The following is a 20,485-nucleotide window of genomic DNA, read 5'->3' as shown; positions in this document are numbered from 1 at the left end:
CAGCAAGGCCCCAACCACAGAGACTAGTCACTGCAGTCGAGTCACCTGAAGAGGCCCACTCACACAGGCTGCTGTTTGATTTCTGCTCTTTTCCACAGGGCAAAGGTCACCAGGAAGAACCTCGGGACTTCTTCCAACATGCAAACTTACAGCTGTCCTTCTTTTCTGTCACTTTGTGCTTATCACAAAGATTAACAGGCTGTTTGCTGTGTTAGGGAGCGGAGAGCACCACCCTGCCTAGGCCACACCCTGTTAGGAGCCCTAATGATGTGGCCTGATAGAGACACGTGTTGCATACAGGCCACAGATGTTTGACGACCTCACAGAGAAACAGCAAAGATCCTTTAGACTAGCATCAATCTCTGAATCACTCAAAACTGCAAAACTGGGGAAAGGTGCAGGAAGGTTGTATCTGGGTTTTAGAGTATATTGAGAAGTAAGGACATCCAAATGACCTTTAACAAGCAGAAGTTAGTCCTGCAGAGGTTGGAGAGGGGTCACTGCAGCCCACTGAGAGAAGCTGCTGTGCCTTCGAGGAGCAGTTTGTTCTGGAGACAAGTCAGCGAAGAAAAAGTTCACACAGCAGTGCTAACAAAATGGATTCCTTTGCAGAGTGAGCAAATGAGGAAACTGTGGTTTGAGGCTAAGATATGAGGAGGCTAAATAAGGTGGAAGGGGACACACCCCCTACCTGACCACAGGACCGACTCAACCTGGAACCAGAAGACTCTTCACGCTGACGACAGTCTGTTTGTGTTGCTGCGCTCTCTTTTGTCCGGCCTGTTCTCCTCATTTCCCTTTTCTGCTCTCACATCTGGAAAGCAGGACTGGTTTCCCTGCCATTCCCCATGCATCCACACACACACACACACACTGACGTCATGCAGTTTGCTCTGCCTGATGGAAAGCATATGAGCTGAGAAAGGAACACTGGAGGAAGGGGTGTTGTCACTAGAACACGCAATTTATTTGCCAGAACTCGATTAAAATTCATTTTTTCCAGGACTTTTTCCCTCTTTGTACCTTATAATGCTGCTGCTTCTTCATGACAGTCTTATTATTCCAAACTTCAACATTAGGACCTGATGCAGTGTTGGGATTACAGATGAGTGTTACATCTGTCCTTCTGCATGTAGACCCAGGTCTGACACTTCTACCCATAGGAGCAACATTAGCTGGTTTCAGAGCCACACATCTCCAGCTTTGCATATGAAACTTTCTCCTTTTTCTATTGCAAAATCCTGCAGGAGAGGTGGGGTGCACTGGAGAACATGCTTCCAGCTGGACAATGCCATTGGCTGCCTCCCCAACGCTCACTGGCTACATTTTTCCATAACATCAAAGCCAAGAAAAACCTCCTATGTTGCTTTCCTCTGTTTGGGAATTTGCCACCACCACCATAATCACTTCTCCTGCCGGAGCCAGAATGGTTGCTAAGAAGGAAAAATAAGAGAAAATAATACAAACGGAGGTGGTCTGTGCGTGTTCTTGGCGAAGGACGCATCTAATCTGGTTTGGATTTTTCCTCATTGTGAGCTGCAGGACACAGATGACTCGCTGTCAACTTTACAGGCCTTATTTACCATGTATGTGTTTCTGCAGGGCCTTTTTTCACTTACTGTGGTGCAGAATTTCAACACTTCCTGCAAATTTAGGCTGTGAAACTCCTGCACACAATTTTACTGACTTCATAATGTTCAGGCGCAGATTTGCACAGGTGAGGTGTGGCGTGGACAGTACCTACCCACGCTCCCCCTCTGTGAGCTCTTTCTGCTGATTCAGAACCAAAGCATTACAGATTTGAACTTCAAGGCAGGTTCACATGTAAGCATGACACTTCCACCCGTCATGCTACACCCGCTCAGCTTTATAATGCTAACATGTTTGATCTGGTCAACACACAGCGCCTTTAGAGCGTTTAGTACCAACAGCACCTGCTCGCAATCCAGCGACACCAAAACAACAAAAACAAGAATGCGATTAAAGCAGCGAGTGGCACTGCACATGAACTGTAGGTACACTGCAGTTGGTGTATATAAGCCCTCTCATGCTGAGGGGTGATTACCTAGTTTGCAGTGCTGGTAATCTGTAAAGCAGCTTGGAGAGAGTTTTTTAAAGACGCAGCAGTGGTGGCAGTCTGTTCTCTCTCTCCCCCTGAGCAGCATGGCCAGCCTCACAAGCCTGCCAAAAAGAACTACCAGGAGGTATGAATCACCACATGGACAATATTTCACAATATTGTTAAAGTGCTTTGTGAAGTAGGTCAGCTGTACGAGTAGGTGCAAACGATGGTGATGAGCCTCCCACAGAGGTGCATTAGTGTTGGTGAAACGTCTAAAACTGATAAGAACGGCAAGAGAAAACATGATGAGGCTCCAACGGGGCGTCAGCAAACGCTCCTGTAGTTTGGAGGCTACACCAACTCTCAGGAGAACCGAGAAAGCAGGTGGACACTGACATTTGACTTTGGCTAGGGTCAGTGTCACTACTGACAGCACGAGGCAATGCCTCCAGCATCTCCAGGATAGAGCGCACCATTACCAGAAGGCGCAGTCTCAAGACCAGGAGACAGGAGAGCTGGACAGGTCCTTAACCCGTCAGCAAGACCAGGACCTACTCCTCTGTGAAAGGAGGAACAGGTCACAGCCACAGGCCTAGAAAATGACCTCCAACAGATGACTGGTGTGAATGACTCTGACCAAACATTCAGAAACGGCGCTCCAGTGGGCCCAGTGCTCCTCCCAGCATCATGGAGCCTGATTCACATTGGTCCTTTATTTCTAACATATTACTCCACCCATATCAGCACAGACATTTAGAGTGATTATTTTCTCTTTCAGATCTGTGTTTTCAAAATGTTCCTTTCCTTTTTGTGAGCAGCATATCTTCTAAAGGGTATTTATGGGCTCTATCATTCTACAACACAATGCAGTACGAGTACAGGAAGGTAGCAGGACTCCAAGCTTGAAAGCAGCCTGGGTCTCAGCATCGTGCTGCTCCTGACTCCTCGGTAACACTGCATGAGTTCTAACATGCAGTTAATGTGTTTGTGACAACACAAACACATTAACACACATACACACAAGCGTGTGCACGTCGTCTTTCCACCAGCTCAGAAAAATGGAAATCAAAGTATTTACGTCTTGTGATCCACGCTGGCACCCTTCAGCAACACAAACTGGGCCTTCACGACTCCTCCACCAAGATGCTTTTGTATGGAAACAGTTTTCATTCATCTTTGGCAAAGACGCCATGTTTCTTAGAGTTTGTTTTAAAAGAGTAGAAAAAATGTTGTGGTTTGATATCTAAAATAGAAAACAGGATGTCCTGTTTTCTTAACTTTAACCCAGATATGGAAATTCTGTTATTCCCGTCAGTGGAACAGCACGGGAGGCAGACGCTGCCATTCTTGCTCTGTCTGCCGTACAGCCACTGTGAAATTGTTCGCTTCTCTGAAGTAAGCGTGCTGGGAGCCTATGGAACCACACGTGTGGGCGTACGTATGAGTGAGCGCACTACAGAGTGTGTTCAAGTGCACTGCACGGGCACATCATAATGTGGAGAAGACATAGACTGCAACAGAAGAACGGATGAGCGAGTGAGAGCGAGTGGACGGCTGAATGAGAGAGCAGAGAGAAAGCTCTGATCAGGCACGCGATGCTCAGCCAGAATCAGGTCAGAGGCCTCCCTCACATCCACGCTCTGCAGAAACGCTCACTTCTGCACGGCTCCGCTAAGTTATACGCTGCTGCAAAGAACCACTTAAAGGTACAGTGCAACATTTTGGAAATCTGTTGTTTGCAACCTTACACAGAGACAGAAGTCACCGTGGATAGGGCCTTAAGGTAAACCGACTTATATACAGTATGTAGTGTCAAAGGTTTGCTGAGACTCTTATTTGAGCTTGAAGAAGTGTTTCACTGTCACAGGTCTAATCTCACAAACAGACCCTCACCCCATGGAGCCACAGCCATAAAATGAATGATTACTTTTGCTTTTCTATGTATTAATCAGTCACTTGTAAAAAACAAGGTATGCACGCCTCACTTTTGCAAACAGCACAGCTTCATTGAAGCTTAATTAAGTTTAATATCCACACAGTATCCTGATGGACTTCCACCAGCTTGGGTCCCACAGACTGTGACGTACGTGTGAATGTAAGGACACTAGAAGCAGGTGACACGATGAACAAACAGACACGTGCATACACAAGGAGAGCTATATTTCTATAACATCTGACAACTCTCACTGCAGGTCTGTGGTCCCTACAGTCGACATGCATGACGTGGATGATCCAATTATTCTCCACTGTTGCTCCATCAAGGTTGGAGAGCTGCACTAATGAAGATGCGAGGAATATTAATATAAAGGTTTCCCTGTATGCAGATGACATACTTCAACATATCCCTGGGAGGTTTGGACAGACAGCTGACTAGTCCACCACAAGAGACCCGACTCGATAACAAGACACTGGAAGTGTGACACTGGAGCATGGTCTCTGAGTCTAATGCCGCTGCAAGGAGCATGAGGTCACAGTATAACGCCGGGTTTTAGATCCGATTGTGGGAATTTTATAATTTAGTGATTAGGTTTCAAAACACAAGCAACTATTTAGTCCAAGTGTTTGTGCTTTTTCAGCTGAATATCACAAACCCTTTGTCGTGGCCCTGATTGCCATCCAGCCCATCCTTATATTTCTGTTGTCCAGCCCTTCGGGCAGTCATGTGTTGTCTTTATTGTGCTGTATAAATAAACTATGGTGTGGTCTTCCTAAACTAATAAGTGCACCAACTTTGGCTGAAATGACCTGTTTCAATGACTTCATCCGGTCTAAGAAATATAATTACAGCTCTGAGAAACAAATAAGTACTTTTAAATGAACATAAACAGGAGATCCAGCTGGGATTATGTCTCTGTGCTCCTCCCACCAATCACCTGGAAGTCTCCTCTGCACAGAGACAGCGCACAGAGCTTCTTTCTCATTGTAGTATTTACCTTATAATATAAAGCACTACATGAAATTACTGTTATTGTGAAACGGCACAACATAAATTAAGAGCTGTGCCATATCATTCCGTTGGCTCACTGACAGAGGAGGACGGCCCTCAGGCTCTCTGTACTAATAAATGCTGCCAGCCTGAAGCTGAACTGATACATTAGTTTGGTATGTTTTTCTATATCATAAATATCATTATCAAAAATGTGCTTAAAATAACACGGCATCACCCTGGGGCTGTGTGACCGATCCTAATCCAAACTAAAATGGAATTATCCAGAGCTTAACGAGGTTCCTCTGGAGATGCACTGCTCCAGCACTGCTCGTGCATGCACAGTGTCGCAGCGGCACTAAAGCCAGCCAGTTCCTGATTCTGCCCTAGAAGGCTGCATTCGCTTAGCAACCACATCAACGTTCAGCCGCCGCAGCAGTCAGTGTAATGTAGGCCAAAATGCTGTGTGGAAGCAGTCTGGTGCTTCTCGTCACCTCATGCTGCAGTAAGCATTAAGGAAAAGGAAGCCCCCCCCCCCCCAGCACAGGACACGCTGTAGCCCTGCCTGTGTTTAGTGTCACACCACACAGCTGCTCAGGCCTCGAGACAAAGGTTATTAGATCTACTGTACAGAGGGACAAAGAGCAAACACAGGCCGGTCCAAGCAGGGTTAATGGAGCAGTCTGCAGATTGCATCTGGATTCCAGTTTGTGACTGCCAGAGGCGCTGATGGTCATGAGTTTAGGATTTCTTTTGAAAACACTATCCCTGTTTGTCATTGTTCTGCAGCGCAATTACCTGAGGAGGTCATGTGACGGAAACATTTCACCATATGCCGGTTCAACTCAGACTAGATCCATCAGCAGGATGAGGAACATACTACCATCAAACAGGACAAACAATGACTTTAATGTAAGGCAAGGCAAGGCAAGGCAAGTTTATTTGTATAGCACAATTCAACAACAAGGTGATTCAAAGTGCTTTACAGAGACATGTAACATGTACGCAGACAGGAGGATACTCAGTGGCTGTCTCAGTACAAGGGCTGACAACTTGACTAAACAATGAATCACCTGAATTAATTCTTACGTCTATTTTTTCCCAGAAACACCGACATGCTCAAGCTTGTAAACATCACAGGCCATCTTGTTTCAGTAGTAGCTGAACTTTCTTCATGGTTCAGACTGTTGTTTCAGCAAAATACGCTGAGTGAAGACGGGCAATCGCACCAAACGACCACATGACACCGTTTTGGGACAGAATGATGATTCTCAGCTGACCGCTCTGATGGCGTCACGTCAGTCGTTTCCCACTGCACATTAAATCGCTCGGACAGACTCCGGCTCTACAAGGTCTCGTTGTGTTCTGCAAACTCAGCGAGTTTAGCACGATGGAAACAACAGAGGGTCGCACCAGGGCTGCGACGCTGATGTCAGGGATCCAAGGTCAAAGGTCATAGCAACAGTGCACCAGTCAAGGTGACAACTCATACTGTCATCGTGGTGAAACTCATAATGAGTTTAAAGCCATAGTTTCATGTTGCACCTCCACCTATGGCCTACATTTGCAACAGAGACGTTTTTGGGCGCGTGTGTGTGTGGCTCCACTGATTCATCACGATCCTTACATGAGAGAAAACAGGAGGAGGATATTTGTGGCTGCTGATTGATTGTGAAATCAGTGTTTCCACAGTGTTGGTGAAGGGAGCACACAGAGATGATATTACACATAAAAACCAAATGAGCTCATCATCAGATCACCTGGGGCTCCAAGATGAGATTGACTAAACGAGCAGATTAACTAAAACCCTGCTGGACGCGTTTGATATATGAAGCTAGCAGTTTGTGCAGATATGTAACAAGGATCGGATGAAAACCATTGACCAGAATGCAAAGAGTTCAGCTCTGTACACACGGGGAGGAGTGAGGGGAAGCCCACCACGTGGCCACTTTCAACTGTCATGGAAAACTTCCTTCCCCAGTTTTCCTCCAGTTTCTCCAGTGGCTCTTAGTCGTGACAGCCCCGTTTACTTGGACAGCGTGTAGGAGGCTGCATCCACCCCTGGCTGTGACACTGCTGTTTATTTTTATCTTGAAGAGGACTACTTTTTTCTTTGCTCTGCTCAGTCTACATCTTTGTGAGGCCACAACACAAAGAGGCTCTTTTGGTTTGGTGTGGGGAGCCGGGCAGCCTCAGATTCACGCCAGCACGTACTGGTGCTTTCCACTCTGGAGCCGGACATTTTGTTCCACTGCTGAGCTCTGGAGCCAAATCACATGATTTCCAGTGGAGACTGAGAAGGGCTGGATGTGAGTGAGGAAGGATTCGACTTCCACTCCATTTGATCCTAACCCATACACTCAGTTTGACTGTTTTAACCGGGCTCCGTGCTTTCTTTTATCACACACGTTGATAAGAATGTGACAGCATGAAGCTGTACTCACTCCTCAGTTCACACAGGGAGGGTTACTACAAAGCAAACAGTGATAGTAGATAACCTGCTGCAATTTTGGTTGTGAACATGATGGGACAGGACCAAAACTGTGGAGCAACAGAGTGATCATAGGAGACAGTTAAATGAGGAGTGCTGACGGTGCTTCCGACAGCAGGGCGGAGGCGCCACAGGAAGCCAGTGTGGTGTCGAAACCAGAACTCTAAGGCTCGCTGCCTGCCACGGCTCTGCGGTAGACGCTTGCCCTAACAGTCTGCTGAGTTGTTGTGGCCAACAGCCGACACACCGCTCAACCCTCACTCTGTACTGAGAAAAAGGGAAGTGGGAGGGACATCGCACAGGTTCGGTTGCACACATGTGCATTCATTTTGAACAAAGGGGCCCATCACTGAGCTTTGGCCTGTTGTCTACAAACATCACACTGACGAGGTGCAGCAAACTCTGGTATCAGCAACCTCTCTGACCCCGGCGATGAGCGCACACGGGCCAGGAGCCACAGAGGGGTCCCTTACAGCTGTTTGTGCGTTACATCAACGTATGGAGTCGACGGGGTTATAGTGGATGGTCTTTACAGTCCAGTGAGTCCAGCGATGCTCCTCCCTGCTGGCAGCAACATTTTTATCAGCTTAAAAAGCTAAAGCCAATGATAATGAGACTGAATTCAGACAACAAAAATGTTAAAAATGTCCCATTTCCTGCCCTCTGTCTCTTTCACCAGGTTGGTCTCTGCTCTAATGGACACATTAGCCGCCGGCTTGTCACTCCATCTCAATTAGGTGGCCATGAGGTCATCCCTTCACTTCTACTCCCATCTACATCAGGGAGCTATCATTTCATTAGTCCTGTTGGGGAGGGTGGTGGATGGGTGGAGAGTCTAGCCCTTCCACGGGCCTCTCTGATTCACAACATGAAGAAGAGAAGGACAGGACGAGGATTTTACTGGATGATGTGAGAAGGAATTTAGCAGAATAAACCTTTGAGTCAGCTGTACAAAAACGTCGGAGAACTGTGTAGGGCTGCCACGATTAGTCGACTAGTCACGATTACGTCGACTATCAAAATCGTCGACGACTAATTTAATAGTCGACGCGTCGTTTGAAGCTTTGTAAGATCCCAAAAGACGCAGGAATAAGTAGTAGGATTTAAGAGTGTAATAATGGACTGAAACAGAAGATGGCAGCACTGCATGTACAAGGATGCCAGCTGCCGTTAAACCCCGAAGAAGAAGAAGAAGAAGCTGTGTCCCAGAATTCATAGCGCAGCCCAGCTCAGTTTCCAACAATGGCGGCAGCTAGTTAGTTTTAATATTACTCTTATTATTCTTTCTGGGTCACAAAATAAATGTTTAACATATTTTCAGGCGAGAATGTAGCTGTGTAAACCTCAAATATCTGCTCAGTTTATCAAGACTACATATTTTCAAAAGCGCTCCGACGTTTTCGGAGACGTCTGTTACCCACTAGCTCGACAGCTAGTCGGGGGCAAGGCTCACTAGAGCCCGTGAGAACACCGGACTCCCAGCAAATAGTTTTCAAACCCACCGCCATCTTTCGCTACTCAGGTTAAACATATATAAGTCACTTAGATAACTTAAAAATGTTATTGTTTGGCTTTTTCCAGTGTTTTATTTGTTCCTGAGTAAATCGGTTTGTCTGAGATTAAAGTTATAGTTTTTACACAGCTGAATAAACATCAAGCAGACAGCTGATTATCAGAAGTGTGAGATGCTCGAGAATATACTCCAGTGTCCTGTTATATTTTAGATAGCAAGGAGTTTATTAAACTTCACTGAAACAATCTGCAAATTTCATTAAAATTTAATAAACTATCATCTTGTCTTTAGTTAGCACATACCTTAAACACTTAAAGCTGTAAGCTAATGATAGTTATGTAAGAGCAGATGCTGCTGGTGCAATAAGCTGTACGTTTTACATCCAATGGATGCATGATCTGATTAGTCGACTAATCGCAAAAATAATCGGTGACTAGTCGACTATCAAAATAATCGTTTGTGGCAGCCCTATAACTGTGCTTCTTGGCATTTCAAAGGTTGAATGAGCTGCCCATCAGGGCTTTGCAACCAGGTCTTCTTCTGGGCTTCTGGAGCTGAGGGACAAGAACACGACTGTGCTGCGTTATGTCTCAGCAGCGTTTGCACCTGCTGAACCTGAAACGTATCGATCGCTGCAGGAAGTGGAATCTGATGTTTCACTGCACTTCCCCAGCTGGACAGTTTGGCCACGAGCAGCGGAGCTCTGGTGGAGCACAAGACGGGGCTCAAATCAGGTTAACAGAAAGAACTATACTCAAAAACACAGAGCACTCATGACTCTGTCCTTGTGCTGAGACTGGCTCACACAGACCTGTGCTCTGCAGAGAGTCATACGCTGGCCTGTGTCACACCGGGTTTCCTCTACCATCAGATAGCATCCAGCTCCAGAATAAACCTTCCTTGAAAAATAAAGTCTTCCTTGAAAACCACCTTTGATCAGATCTACCATCCTCACATTTTACAACTAGAAAATTGTAACCACTTCTAAAAAAAAAACCACATCGACACTCAGACATGCTGCCAGGGAGAAGAAGATACACTGTCACAGATTTCCCATATCCCAGGCAGCATGAGTGATTTGTGGGAATTTCGTGATTTTGTCTCGCCGGTTGTTTTTGCCCATCACGTTGTTGTGTGACAGTGTTAACCCCACAGGACAGGCTGTAGACAAGCACAGTCCTAGAAAGCATGTACTGACACTACACTGGTGGGATGGTGGGGAAAAAGTGTGACAGCTACGCAAACTACAAGTGCTCACACACACACACACACACACACACACACACACACACACACACTTACTTTAATCCTCTAAAAAAACATACAGATAAGCAGCTTTCATGCAGGGAGAGAGGGAGAACTGTGAGATGAGTGGGCGGAAGAATGGGAGTGGGAGTGGAGGTGGCGTGGCAAGGTTCAGCTGCAGAAGCTCTGACCTCTGCACATGTGAGAGGGGATAATTAAAGCAGAGGTCACACTTGTCCAAACGTGACACACACCTGAGCGGCAGCATAAAAGCTGCAGCGGGGTTTAAATAAACAGATGTGCTGCTGCTCCAGACAGCCGTGGCAGCGTTTCTATGAAAGAAGATGCTGAGAGTAACGCCTCTGTGCCCGGAGGTGTTACACATGCAATGCATTACCTCATCTCAGAGATCTACAATTACATTAATTATAAGCAGAGGGCTTCGAGAGGTCTATTGTCTGCTGTGCAGGATGGGAATGAGCGCGTTCACACGTGTGTGCATGCAGAAAGAGGATGCCTAAACAGCCGTATGCACGTTTACAATAAGACACAAGCAAGAAGTGCGTAAAAGGAAGTGTGCAACGTACAAAATCAATGAGATAGGCTGAAGCAGAGGAGCAAGTCTGGGCCTGGCTGGAGACGGCTTCCTGAACCTGAGAAGCAGGCATCGGTGCCAGGAGGAGGGATCGTCTTTCAGCATATTGTTTTATTTAGCATTCCTTCATTTGCCAGAGTGAGGCTGGCTGATTTCATTCAGGAGATTGGTGACTTGGAAAGCAGGAACAGCCCAGCCGGCCTGATAAGCACATTAAAAGCCTTTGTTTCCAACACTCGGTTCCTGAGGAGTAACCTTAGCCTCCGAACCCCTGACTGCCTCTACCAAGAGGCCCTAATTTGCTCGCACACATCCATCTTCCACCTCAACTTCCTGACAAACTGAGGCGAGGTGTGGCTGCACTTTATAAACTGTGTTACCGAAGCGGTGTCGTCCTGTTCTGCCCGGCCGTGCGCTCCCGTCTCTGCTCAGCAAATCGAACCAGCCCAAAGCTTCTTTGCTGGTTTCACCTCAAACCCACTGATGGCTGCATTTGATGAAGCAGCACTTCTTATAAAAGCGTGAGAACACTTGAACGGTCAGTCAAAGTTCACCGCCGTGCCAATTAATCCTGTTTAACATTAACTCGCTCAGCTCTAACATAACTAACAGCAGCTAGACATCACAATGACTCAGAGCAGACTAAACAACAGTAAAGATCAGATGTGTTTGTGCTGCGTGCAGCCAGGAAACACACCATTTCTGAGAAAAGACATGCGCGTGCACTCGAGTCTGCTGCGCACTTTCGCAACTTTGCTTTCTCTCGCAAAGCTGCCATTTGATTTCACAAAGGTGAAGTTTAAGGGATCAAAAAGGTGCATCCAGAAACAAAGACGGCGCTTTCTGTCTTTTATTAGCAGACTTTGTTTCAGTGTGAGACAAACAAAGTGCAACACTTGCGTCTTACACAAAGGGTGACTCACGTTTGTTTGTCATTCCATAAAGTGGGTTTGATTGATGCATACAGCAGCTCTCCCCCCACGCCTCGCCTGTGCGCCTCCTGTCCTACAGACGCGGTCCTTCCTGCAGCGACTTGTCTCTGGTTGGGCCTCGGGCCCTTCACCCAACGTGTCCCCCTCATCTCTCACAAGCACATACTTTCATCAGATTGCTGTTATTGTTTATCCAACTATCTGTTAAATTAGTCAAATGACTAAAAATACCATCAAATGTCAGAAGTAGACGGGCTGTGTGGTGAGGAATATGTGTCTGAACAAAGACAGGACAGGAAGCATTTAATGATAGAAAAGATAAATGATGTTTTAGCTCATTTCCATCTGCAGGCAGAAGGTGAGATGTAATTAAAATCAATAACAAACACACACATACTTACCTACACACATATATCCACACACACAGGTTTAAGCACCCATGATAACAAATATCAAGCATCCAAATGTTAATCATTTGGATGCTTGATATCAGAAGCAGACTGATATGATAGGATAATTACATTTTGTCACTCGGTAGTAAACCTGCGTTAGCCTCCTGACACCAGAGCCCACTGCTCCCTAACCAGCAGTGCTGGAACCAAAAACCAGTTTCAGTCTGGTTCAAAGGAAGCTAAATGTCTCTTAACATCCACATGCAGTGGTAGAAAGCAGACAGTGTCCACACTGTCTGCTTTCTACCACTAAAGATGAAAAACAGGGGGACAGAGGGTTGAAGGGGGGAGTCAGGCACTTTGGGATCAGTGATCCCCGCAATGAAGGGGGATGGGACTCAAAGCAACAGATCCACAGCTGATACTGGTCACAAAGGATGTGACAATAGCTAGCCAGTGGACAACTGCCCCGAAACCACACATATAACACAAACACCACCCCATACCTCCACAACAATACCCCGCCAACCTCCTGGGAGCTGCCCTTCCACATGGCTGAGGCCAAACCAGTGCACCCACCCTCCCCACCTCTGCACCCCCCCCCCCCCCCCCCCAAAAAAAAAAAAAAAAATCCCTTGAAGAGTGAAAAAGAAAAAGAGATTTCCAAGAACCGAGCCTTTCTCTTAAGAATAGAAAGTATACCTGACGCCCTTTCTCTCTCTTTGGTCTGACTGCTTTGGACAAATGCTTATTTGGAAAGCTGATATACTGTTACTGCATTTCAGAACATTTAACGTCCCCTTTGGTGACAGACAATCAAGCTCACCAACTAACAGAGTGCACCATGATGGAGAGGACAAACAAAAGATGGCTAAGGTCAATCAGCTTTATTTTTAGCATTATAAACCTATCTGTAAAGTTTGGTAGTGCATACAATGTGGACTAGATTTAAGAATTTCAAATAGAAATGAATGTGAGTCACATGACGTCTCTTTCAGTGGGATTTTTTGGAGCAGTGTAAAGAAAAAGGACGACGATGCTATTCTACATATTTTCAGCCAGAGTAGAAACATGAAGCTTTGCTGCTCTGCTTCTTAAACATAAAAGTCTCTCAGTGCTGTCCCATCCACTTGACAGAGACTTTGCTGCTTAGTTGACTTGGCAGCTCCTGCTCGGAGGAACTGTGCCCGTTCGATCAGACGTACGATTAGCACTGTTTATTATTAGATTGACAATCTCCCGGCATCTGCCTCTACCTGTCCTTCCCAAACTTTGAGATAATTCCGGAGATGAGCTAGCACTCATCCCATGGACTGAGCTGGACCACTGGCTCGTGACATGATCTTAAAGGAGGACATTGTGGATGTTGTGTTAGAGAGCTGCAAGGCTGTAAATGCGTGAACGTATGATTCTTTGGGCTTCTGTATCATTTATAAGACTTAAAAGGAATTGCGGGGGTGGAATCGGGTTGCTGTGTGGAAGTCTAAGCTCAGTATGTGTGGCTGGGATGGGGGAGGGATGGGAAGCATCACTGTGGGAGACAGGCAGATGGAGATGGAAATGAGTAGGCATTGAGCTCATGTTAATCTCCTCCTACAGCTGATGCAGGCACAAAACAAGAACACATATTTGTCCACATGCGCACTCGCATGACAGCAGATCATAGACCCGACCGGGCCTGTGCGCCATCGCGCTCCAAATGAGGCAAAGGGATGCTTTTGCTATTCACACGTTCCCATGTGTGCTTTGTGGAAAAGTTTGCAGCCAAATCTGAAATGCATCCGAGCACAACTTCCACTGTGCAGCATTCAGTTTACTGTATCACGGTGGATCTCATTTATTTGATAGTATGTGAGACTAGCTGCCTTCATCAGACAGCCATCTGCCCCGTGGGAGCGGCTAAGCCACACGCCATTGGCCGACTGGTCGTCAAGAGAGGCGAGGGGTGAGGCGGGTCACCTCTTTATTTGGGGAGGGAAAGGTCATGCAATACTAGCTGCCCTACAAACAGCATGAGGGGGGATGGGGTACCGCCAGTGGCTGCTATCATACACAAAGGCTGCTCCTGGTCTGACACAGCAGAAAGTAACCTCCCCCCTCCCGTCGGACTGCAGTTCATCCTGGATCCATCTAGACAGCATCCCTCACCAACGATCGCGGCGTTTATTGTCAAAGATTAAGAAAAGCTTTAGGAAAGACAGCAAGACGGCAGAAGATTGGAATTTTCCATGGAAACGCATGTCCTACATACACATCAGATTATCTCCACAGCCTGATCTCGCATCCTCCTCTGCACTTTATACAGACATGGGAAAAAAACTTTTACAGATATGACTCTCTTTTAATCATCCATGCACTCCATACACAGAGTGTGGACAGGCTGCACCATTCAGTTAACATCACCCAGGTGCTGGGTTAGGCTTCAGTGCATCAGACTAATGTTCACTTGTCTTTGTAAGACTCACACTGAAATCTTTTTACTGAAAAACCTGTAAGAATAAAATGTGACATGTCTCAACATTCAGCACTGGTGAGCTCACCAGCAGGAGGACTGGAGGAAGCCTGACTGCCTGATTCTCTGATGTTAAAGACCAAAAAACTGTCAAACCTTTTGACCAACTTATTTTTAAGCACATCACTAACACTGTCCCCTCTTCACAGCTCAACCTATGTAAACACTACCGGGGAAGGAGCTGCAGGGGAGATCGCGCTGCTTGGGCACGTCCAGTTATGCTGATGAATAATTCACAGACCACCTTATTAAACAAACATGCCTATGGTTACCTACCATCAGCTGTGGCTAACAGTCAAACTAGACACCAAATTCCATCATCTGGCTGAGAAAGAGCTTCTGTCCCACGAGACACCTGGATCAGGTCACTGGCTCTTCTCTTACCTGTGCTATAATCCCAATGAGACACACTTATGGTCTTTTGAAAACATAAGAGCAGCCACAGCCAGCCGTGTGTGCTTGTGTTATCATACGGCTCGGAATATTCTCACAGGAATGTCAAAGACGGGAAGGAAACACTTGATTGTCACGCACGCTACTGGCTCGTCAAACCGATATTCAAACTTTCCCAGATGACCTGCATGCAGCCACGCACAAACCTTATCTGGCCTGCTGTTTTTTCACCCCTCCATCTTCTTGAAATGGACAGGCAGACACTTATTGACTTAAAGCAAGTATGTGTCCATAGCAGGCAGAGATATGACTGCAGCGCCGAGTTTCGGCACCACTGCTCTTTGTGTATTTCACCGAAGATTTCACTTCTCACATGTTGGAAGAAATAGTTCTTCTCAGCTGTGAATCCAATCAAATTTTACTCAAGTAACGTGTTGCCACTGAACATCTCACAGCTTCTGTAAATTTGAAGCCCTATTTGAAATACCTGATAATCAGAAATCAGGACTGTGCACAGTCGAGCCGTACACGAGGAAAGAAAAGTCCTTTTGTTTGCAAAAGTTAAAAACTGTTGATACAAACGGCTTGTAGCAAGGAGACGTGCTGTATGAAGACAATCACTGCACCCAGTTCATTTCCACCACCGCTGGAGTCGCAGCCTTTTGAGAAACGTTCCAAGCAAACCTAAGCAGCCGTACACCCTGCTCCCACAGAGAGGCCTGTCCTGAGAGCAGCTGCAGTGGAAACAGACTTTTCATCTTATGGCTGGTCCTCAGAGTTTTTGTCATGGAGCACAATGATTCATCGCTGATGTGTTTTTCCATATAGGAGAGCAAAACACATGCTTTTTGTTGTTCATTGCCAGCATAGAAGAAGAAAGCAGCAACCCTGAATGAAACACTCTTTTTAAATATTCTTAGAAAGTGAAGAATACTTTTGTCTTTGAATGCGCTCCATACCTTCAAGCAAAGACTGAAGCACCATTCACACAGTGAGGTGGTTCATTTCCAACACTGTTCTGACCCACAGCTCGAACCAGAGACACGACTCTATCATGTTAGTCGTGTTTTTAATGGGACGGCCCAAAATATAGTTTTTAATACAGCAGCAGAACTCATTACAGAGCCCTGACTGAATTGGTGTCCTCTCCCAGCACAGGGCACAAAATGCACTTTTTATGAAAAGGAAAATAGGAAAGTATACAAACTGACCGAAACAGCCACACAGTCGGGCTCCACTGCAGACTGCTGCACAGGATCAGAATGGAAATATTCCCTGAACAGCCACTGAAACGCACAGCTCCCAGCTGTTGTTCTGTCTGCTGTGTGGACATGGCTGGCTGTCAGCAGGCTTAGCCAGCACTGCGCCTTGCATATGAAACAGGACATGGGCCTATATCCCCTGTGGGAGTTCACTTCCTCTGAGCCCCCACCACCACAGCCCCACGTCTCCCCTGAAACAAGCAGCTCCTTCAGCTGGAGGCCAGATATTCCAAGCACCGGGGGTAGCAGGGTGGGGGCAGCAGAAAGGGAAGTGCTGGCTTCTGCACGTTAGAGATTTAAGAAGTGCCCTGACTTGGAAGGATATATTCAGACTCGACAGTTGTGCGTTCCAACCCTACGTAGGTTTGGTTTGAGCCTTTCCTCAGCCACACGTGGAAACAGCCTGCAGGAATGTGTTGGTTGTCAGCACAACAACGCAGCATATGTGGAGCATCGACGCAAAATGGCCTCTGCTATTGTTCTGGCTGGTTTTTAGTGCACATCTGTCTCTGAACAAATCCCATCCCAGCACTTTAGGAGGAACCTGAAAGCTCAGCAGACACACATGCTTTGCTCAAGACCAGTTACAACAGTCGTGTACACATGCTCACCACTCTGAGGAGGCGCACATCTGCAACATGAGCACAGACTGATGAAGCAACAATAATAATAATACAGTAACCAAGAAGCCCGAGGACGGCCCTCTCCACGTAGGAAGGTGCCAAAACCCAAACAAACCAAAAAAGTCTGAGGTAAACTTTTTTCAAAGCCAAGCACAAGTCGAGCTTCAGCTGCCCACCACCATCCACCACAGCCACCCTCACTCCTCATATCTCTCTAAACCAGGCAGACTGTGCAGAGCCGACGTCATCGTGAGGCCAAATTATAAAGTTAGTGTCACACTAAATCTGCAACCACAAGCCTTATCTCCACATCCTGATGTGGAAACCCACTCATTATGTGTGCCAGCCAGAAAGCAGAAGCCTGGCATGGCAATCTGGGGCCGGCCTGCGCAGGAAAACCTTCCCCAACCTACGTGGAACGCTTCAATGCATTTGTGCTTTGCAGCCTGCACTGTGTATGAATCCTACAAGACAAAAAAAGGAAAAGTGAACTTCAAGTTCACACTTTCTCCACAACTGGAGGCACGCTGCTAAATGTGGACAGCTTTTTTTACTCTGTGATTCACTCGTCTCAGGAGGAAGCTTTCAAAAGAGCGTCTGCAAGGAGGGAAGTGTGGCAATATCGCTTCCTGTGTCTGTCTGCTATGCGAGACTGCTGCCGACACTTTTCTATCAGTCTTATTAATATTCACTGAGCTGCCCTCCTTTGACAACAGTGACGCATTTCAAAGTAAGGCGCTGTGGCGACATCCTCCACAAACGTTTCCTCAGCTGTGCCCAAATGTGTTGAGAAAAAGGAGAGCAACAATATTTCTCAACCTGTGTGCAGTCCCTCAGATGCTCGGGGGCAGGGCTTGAATTAAAAAGCATTTCAAACAAGCCTTGAGCTTAACATTCGGGCGCCCCGTCAGCACTTGGAAAAACACAAGAGCCCCCTGAAAGTGGAGCTCCTTGAGGTGTGTCCACTCAAGTCTGAATGAAAGTGTGTGCCAAGAGTGTGTGTTCACCGTGCATGGTAGGACTCTGGCACTCTTCAGGACTTCAAGGGCCTCCCTGATCTCCCTTTCTTTGGCAGGTTTTTCTGAAAGAAGCCTCAGTGGAGGAGTGGAGGAAAACTCTTGTAAACACTTGTGCTGTTGCTTTCTGAGCCTCATCAACAACTCAGCTCTGCTCTACAAGTCCACCGAGGAGAGGGAGAGTAGGCAAAAGGAGCCCTGTCAGAGGTGGCTGGCTGGCCTGGTAGAGGGGTTCTGATGTTTGCTGAATGCTTCCCTTTGTTGGGATCATGTTATGTTTCCACCACAATACTTCTAAACCCCGCTTCATCAGCTCCATTCATGTGTAACAGTTCATGCAAATGGGCTCACTAGCCCTTTTCCCCCTACAGGGGTGGGATCAGTCTGCAAACACCAAAGCTAACACAGAGTCTTTCCATGCAGCTTTAAAGCTCAGAAAAACAAACCTGATGATTGAGGCTGGAGGTGTGTGACCACTGAAAGTGCGCAGAACCTAAAACCTGATTACTGGGACTGTTCAAACAAGAACACAAGAGAACATGGATAAGACTAGAGAGAGGGGGAAATGACATCAGCACTGATTAAACCACAGACAAGTAAAATGACACATATGATACCAGCTCTGTCTGTCACACTAACAGTCAGGTCTAGCTCACCCACTGAAGATAGAGACAGTCACAGACAGCAACCCATTGAACCACAGTGTTCTGAAGAAGTGACAACATTATCTCACAACTGTTGTTTACTACCCTTTAAGGTGTTTCACGGCCAGATAATGGCTTTATTGCCACCAGAGGCATATTGTTGTCGCTGCTGGATGACGCCCAATTAGTAAGACCACAGTAGCAGCAGTTTCCAGACACTGTCAGGCTCAGCATCCACTCCTGAAACGTGTTTGCTCGGTCATGTTTAAAGTTTGGTGACCCACGCTCGTTTTAACGTTAAGGAGAAGGGTGGCGGATAACAAGCTGCAACAGTTAGAGCTCGGAGACCAGCTTACCTTGGATGATGCTTTTCTCTTGTACTTGTTGGCGAAGTCGAATTTCTCCTTAATCTCGTCCAGGAAGAGCTCCAGGCGGGCCTTCTCCTCTTTCTCCGTGTAATCCTCGCCCAGGAGGATGTACGCCCTCCAGTTGGCCGAGTCGAAGCCCCAGTGGCAAGTCCTGTTCTCCTGCGCCTTGTGGCCGTGCACCACGAACTTGTGGGTCGGGTACATTAGTCTGCAGTCCATGCACTGGATGCACGCTGCGTTCGGGTTGGTGTACAGCTCCGGCACGAACAAGCCTTTGCACTTGCCGAAGCACTCGTGGTAGACTTTGAAGCTCCTGTCGGTGAACTGCAGCTCCAGCGAGCCTCCGTTCATCTCCTTCTTGCAGCGCGGCGGGTAAGCGCCTCCGTAGATCAGGGCGTTGCAGAGCCGCTCTGCGTCCGTCTTGGTGATGAGACCGCAGGACGGCGCTGAGAAGGGCAGGATCCCCATGACTTTGAGGATCTCCAGCTGGTCGGCCGTGCAGCGAGAGCAGTAGATGTGCAGCTCGTCGCACACGGAGTTGATCTGCTGCAGGGTAAAGTCCCGCAGCACCGTGTTGAGAATCTGCGGCAGGCACAGCCGTTTCTCCCCGCCGACCACAAAGCAGGAGATGGTTTCTCCCTCCAGGACCGTCTCGCACCTCTCCGTGGAGCGGTCCGACGGGATGAAGAGCGGGCCGGGCATCACGGGCGGCGGCAGATGCTGCAGAACCGGCTCGGGCTCCTTCCCGTCCTTCTTAAAGAGCAGCTCATGTTGCCAGCGAGCAGAGAAAGCGGCCGGTCCACCCAACGAGCTCATAGAGCTGAGGTGAAACTGCTTGAGAGTTTGTTGCAGTCCCGGATGAGGCTGGAAGCTCGGCCGACTTACAGTCTCCATGCTTTTCCTGCAACTTTAGATGCGTAAATCCTTCCTACGGTCGACCGGGAATCACAACCAGCTAGGCGTCCTTCAACCTGGTAAATCCACCGCGTCCCAGAGCTGATCAGATGTGCGAAACGCCTCATCAACCATCCAGGAAAAAAGTCCCAGCTGCAGTTTTATTCCCGTGTGTGAGTCAACACCGACCAGTCGCTCCCTGTAGCAGTGAGCCGACTGTCCATATTAGAAAAAACGGCTTCCAAACTCCACCGAGGCGAAAAGTTCCGTTTGTCAGGCTTGAAAACGAAATGTAAAAATCCTTATTTGAGGTTCTTTCCGCTGTCGAGGACGAAACATCCACCCCGTTTGCCCCCGCAGTTCACTCTGACTGCGCGGAGAGGAGAAGTCTGAAGAGCCAGTCCGCTCGCGAGAGCTCTCTCTCCCCCAGTCTGAGTGCGCGTGTCTCTCTCTCTCGCTCTCCCTCGCGCTCCGTCTAGGTCTCTCTGTCGCGCGCTCACTCACACGCCCCCTCCCTTTGCGTTTGTGTGTCTGGCTCAGTCATTGAATCCCGGCCAGGAATGTGAGTGACACTGCAGGCAGGCTGGGCTCTTCCAGGAACAAGCCGCCACCCCCCG

The 20,485-nt window shown here is 47.4% G+C and overlaps 1 protein-coding gene across 1 annotated transcript in view; it reads right to left on the bottom strand.

Annotated features, from left to right (window-relative positions):
• The window catches only part of skia (SKI proto-oncogene a), a 66,507-nt gene extending 46,244 nt beyond the window's left edge, over window positions 1–20,263 (bottom strand). The window contains 1 exon segment of the mRNA XM_085393742.1: window positions 18,963–20,263. Within this exon segment, the coding sequence (XP_085249868.1) occupies window positions 18,963–19,868 (906 nt within the window). The 5' untranslated portion in view covers window positions 19,869–20,263.
• Window positions 20,264–20,485: the final 222 nt, after the last annotated feature.

The sequence above is a fragment of the Rhamphochromis longiceps genome, linkage group LG20 (genome assembly GCF_057381845.1).
Source record: "Rhamphochromis longiceps isolate RC_006_pf linkage group LG20, R_longiceps_female_GT1.1, whole genome shotgun sequence".
Taxonomy (NCBI): Eukaryota; Metazoa; Chordata; class Actinopteri; order Cichliformes; family Cichlidae; genus Rhamphochromis; species Rhamphochromis longiceps.
Note: the sequence above shows the minus strand (reverse complement) of the source record. Positions and strands in the feature narration are given on the sequence as shown.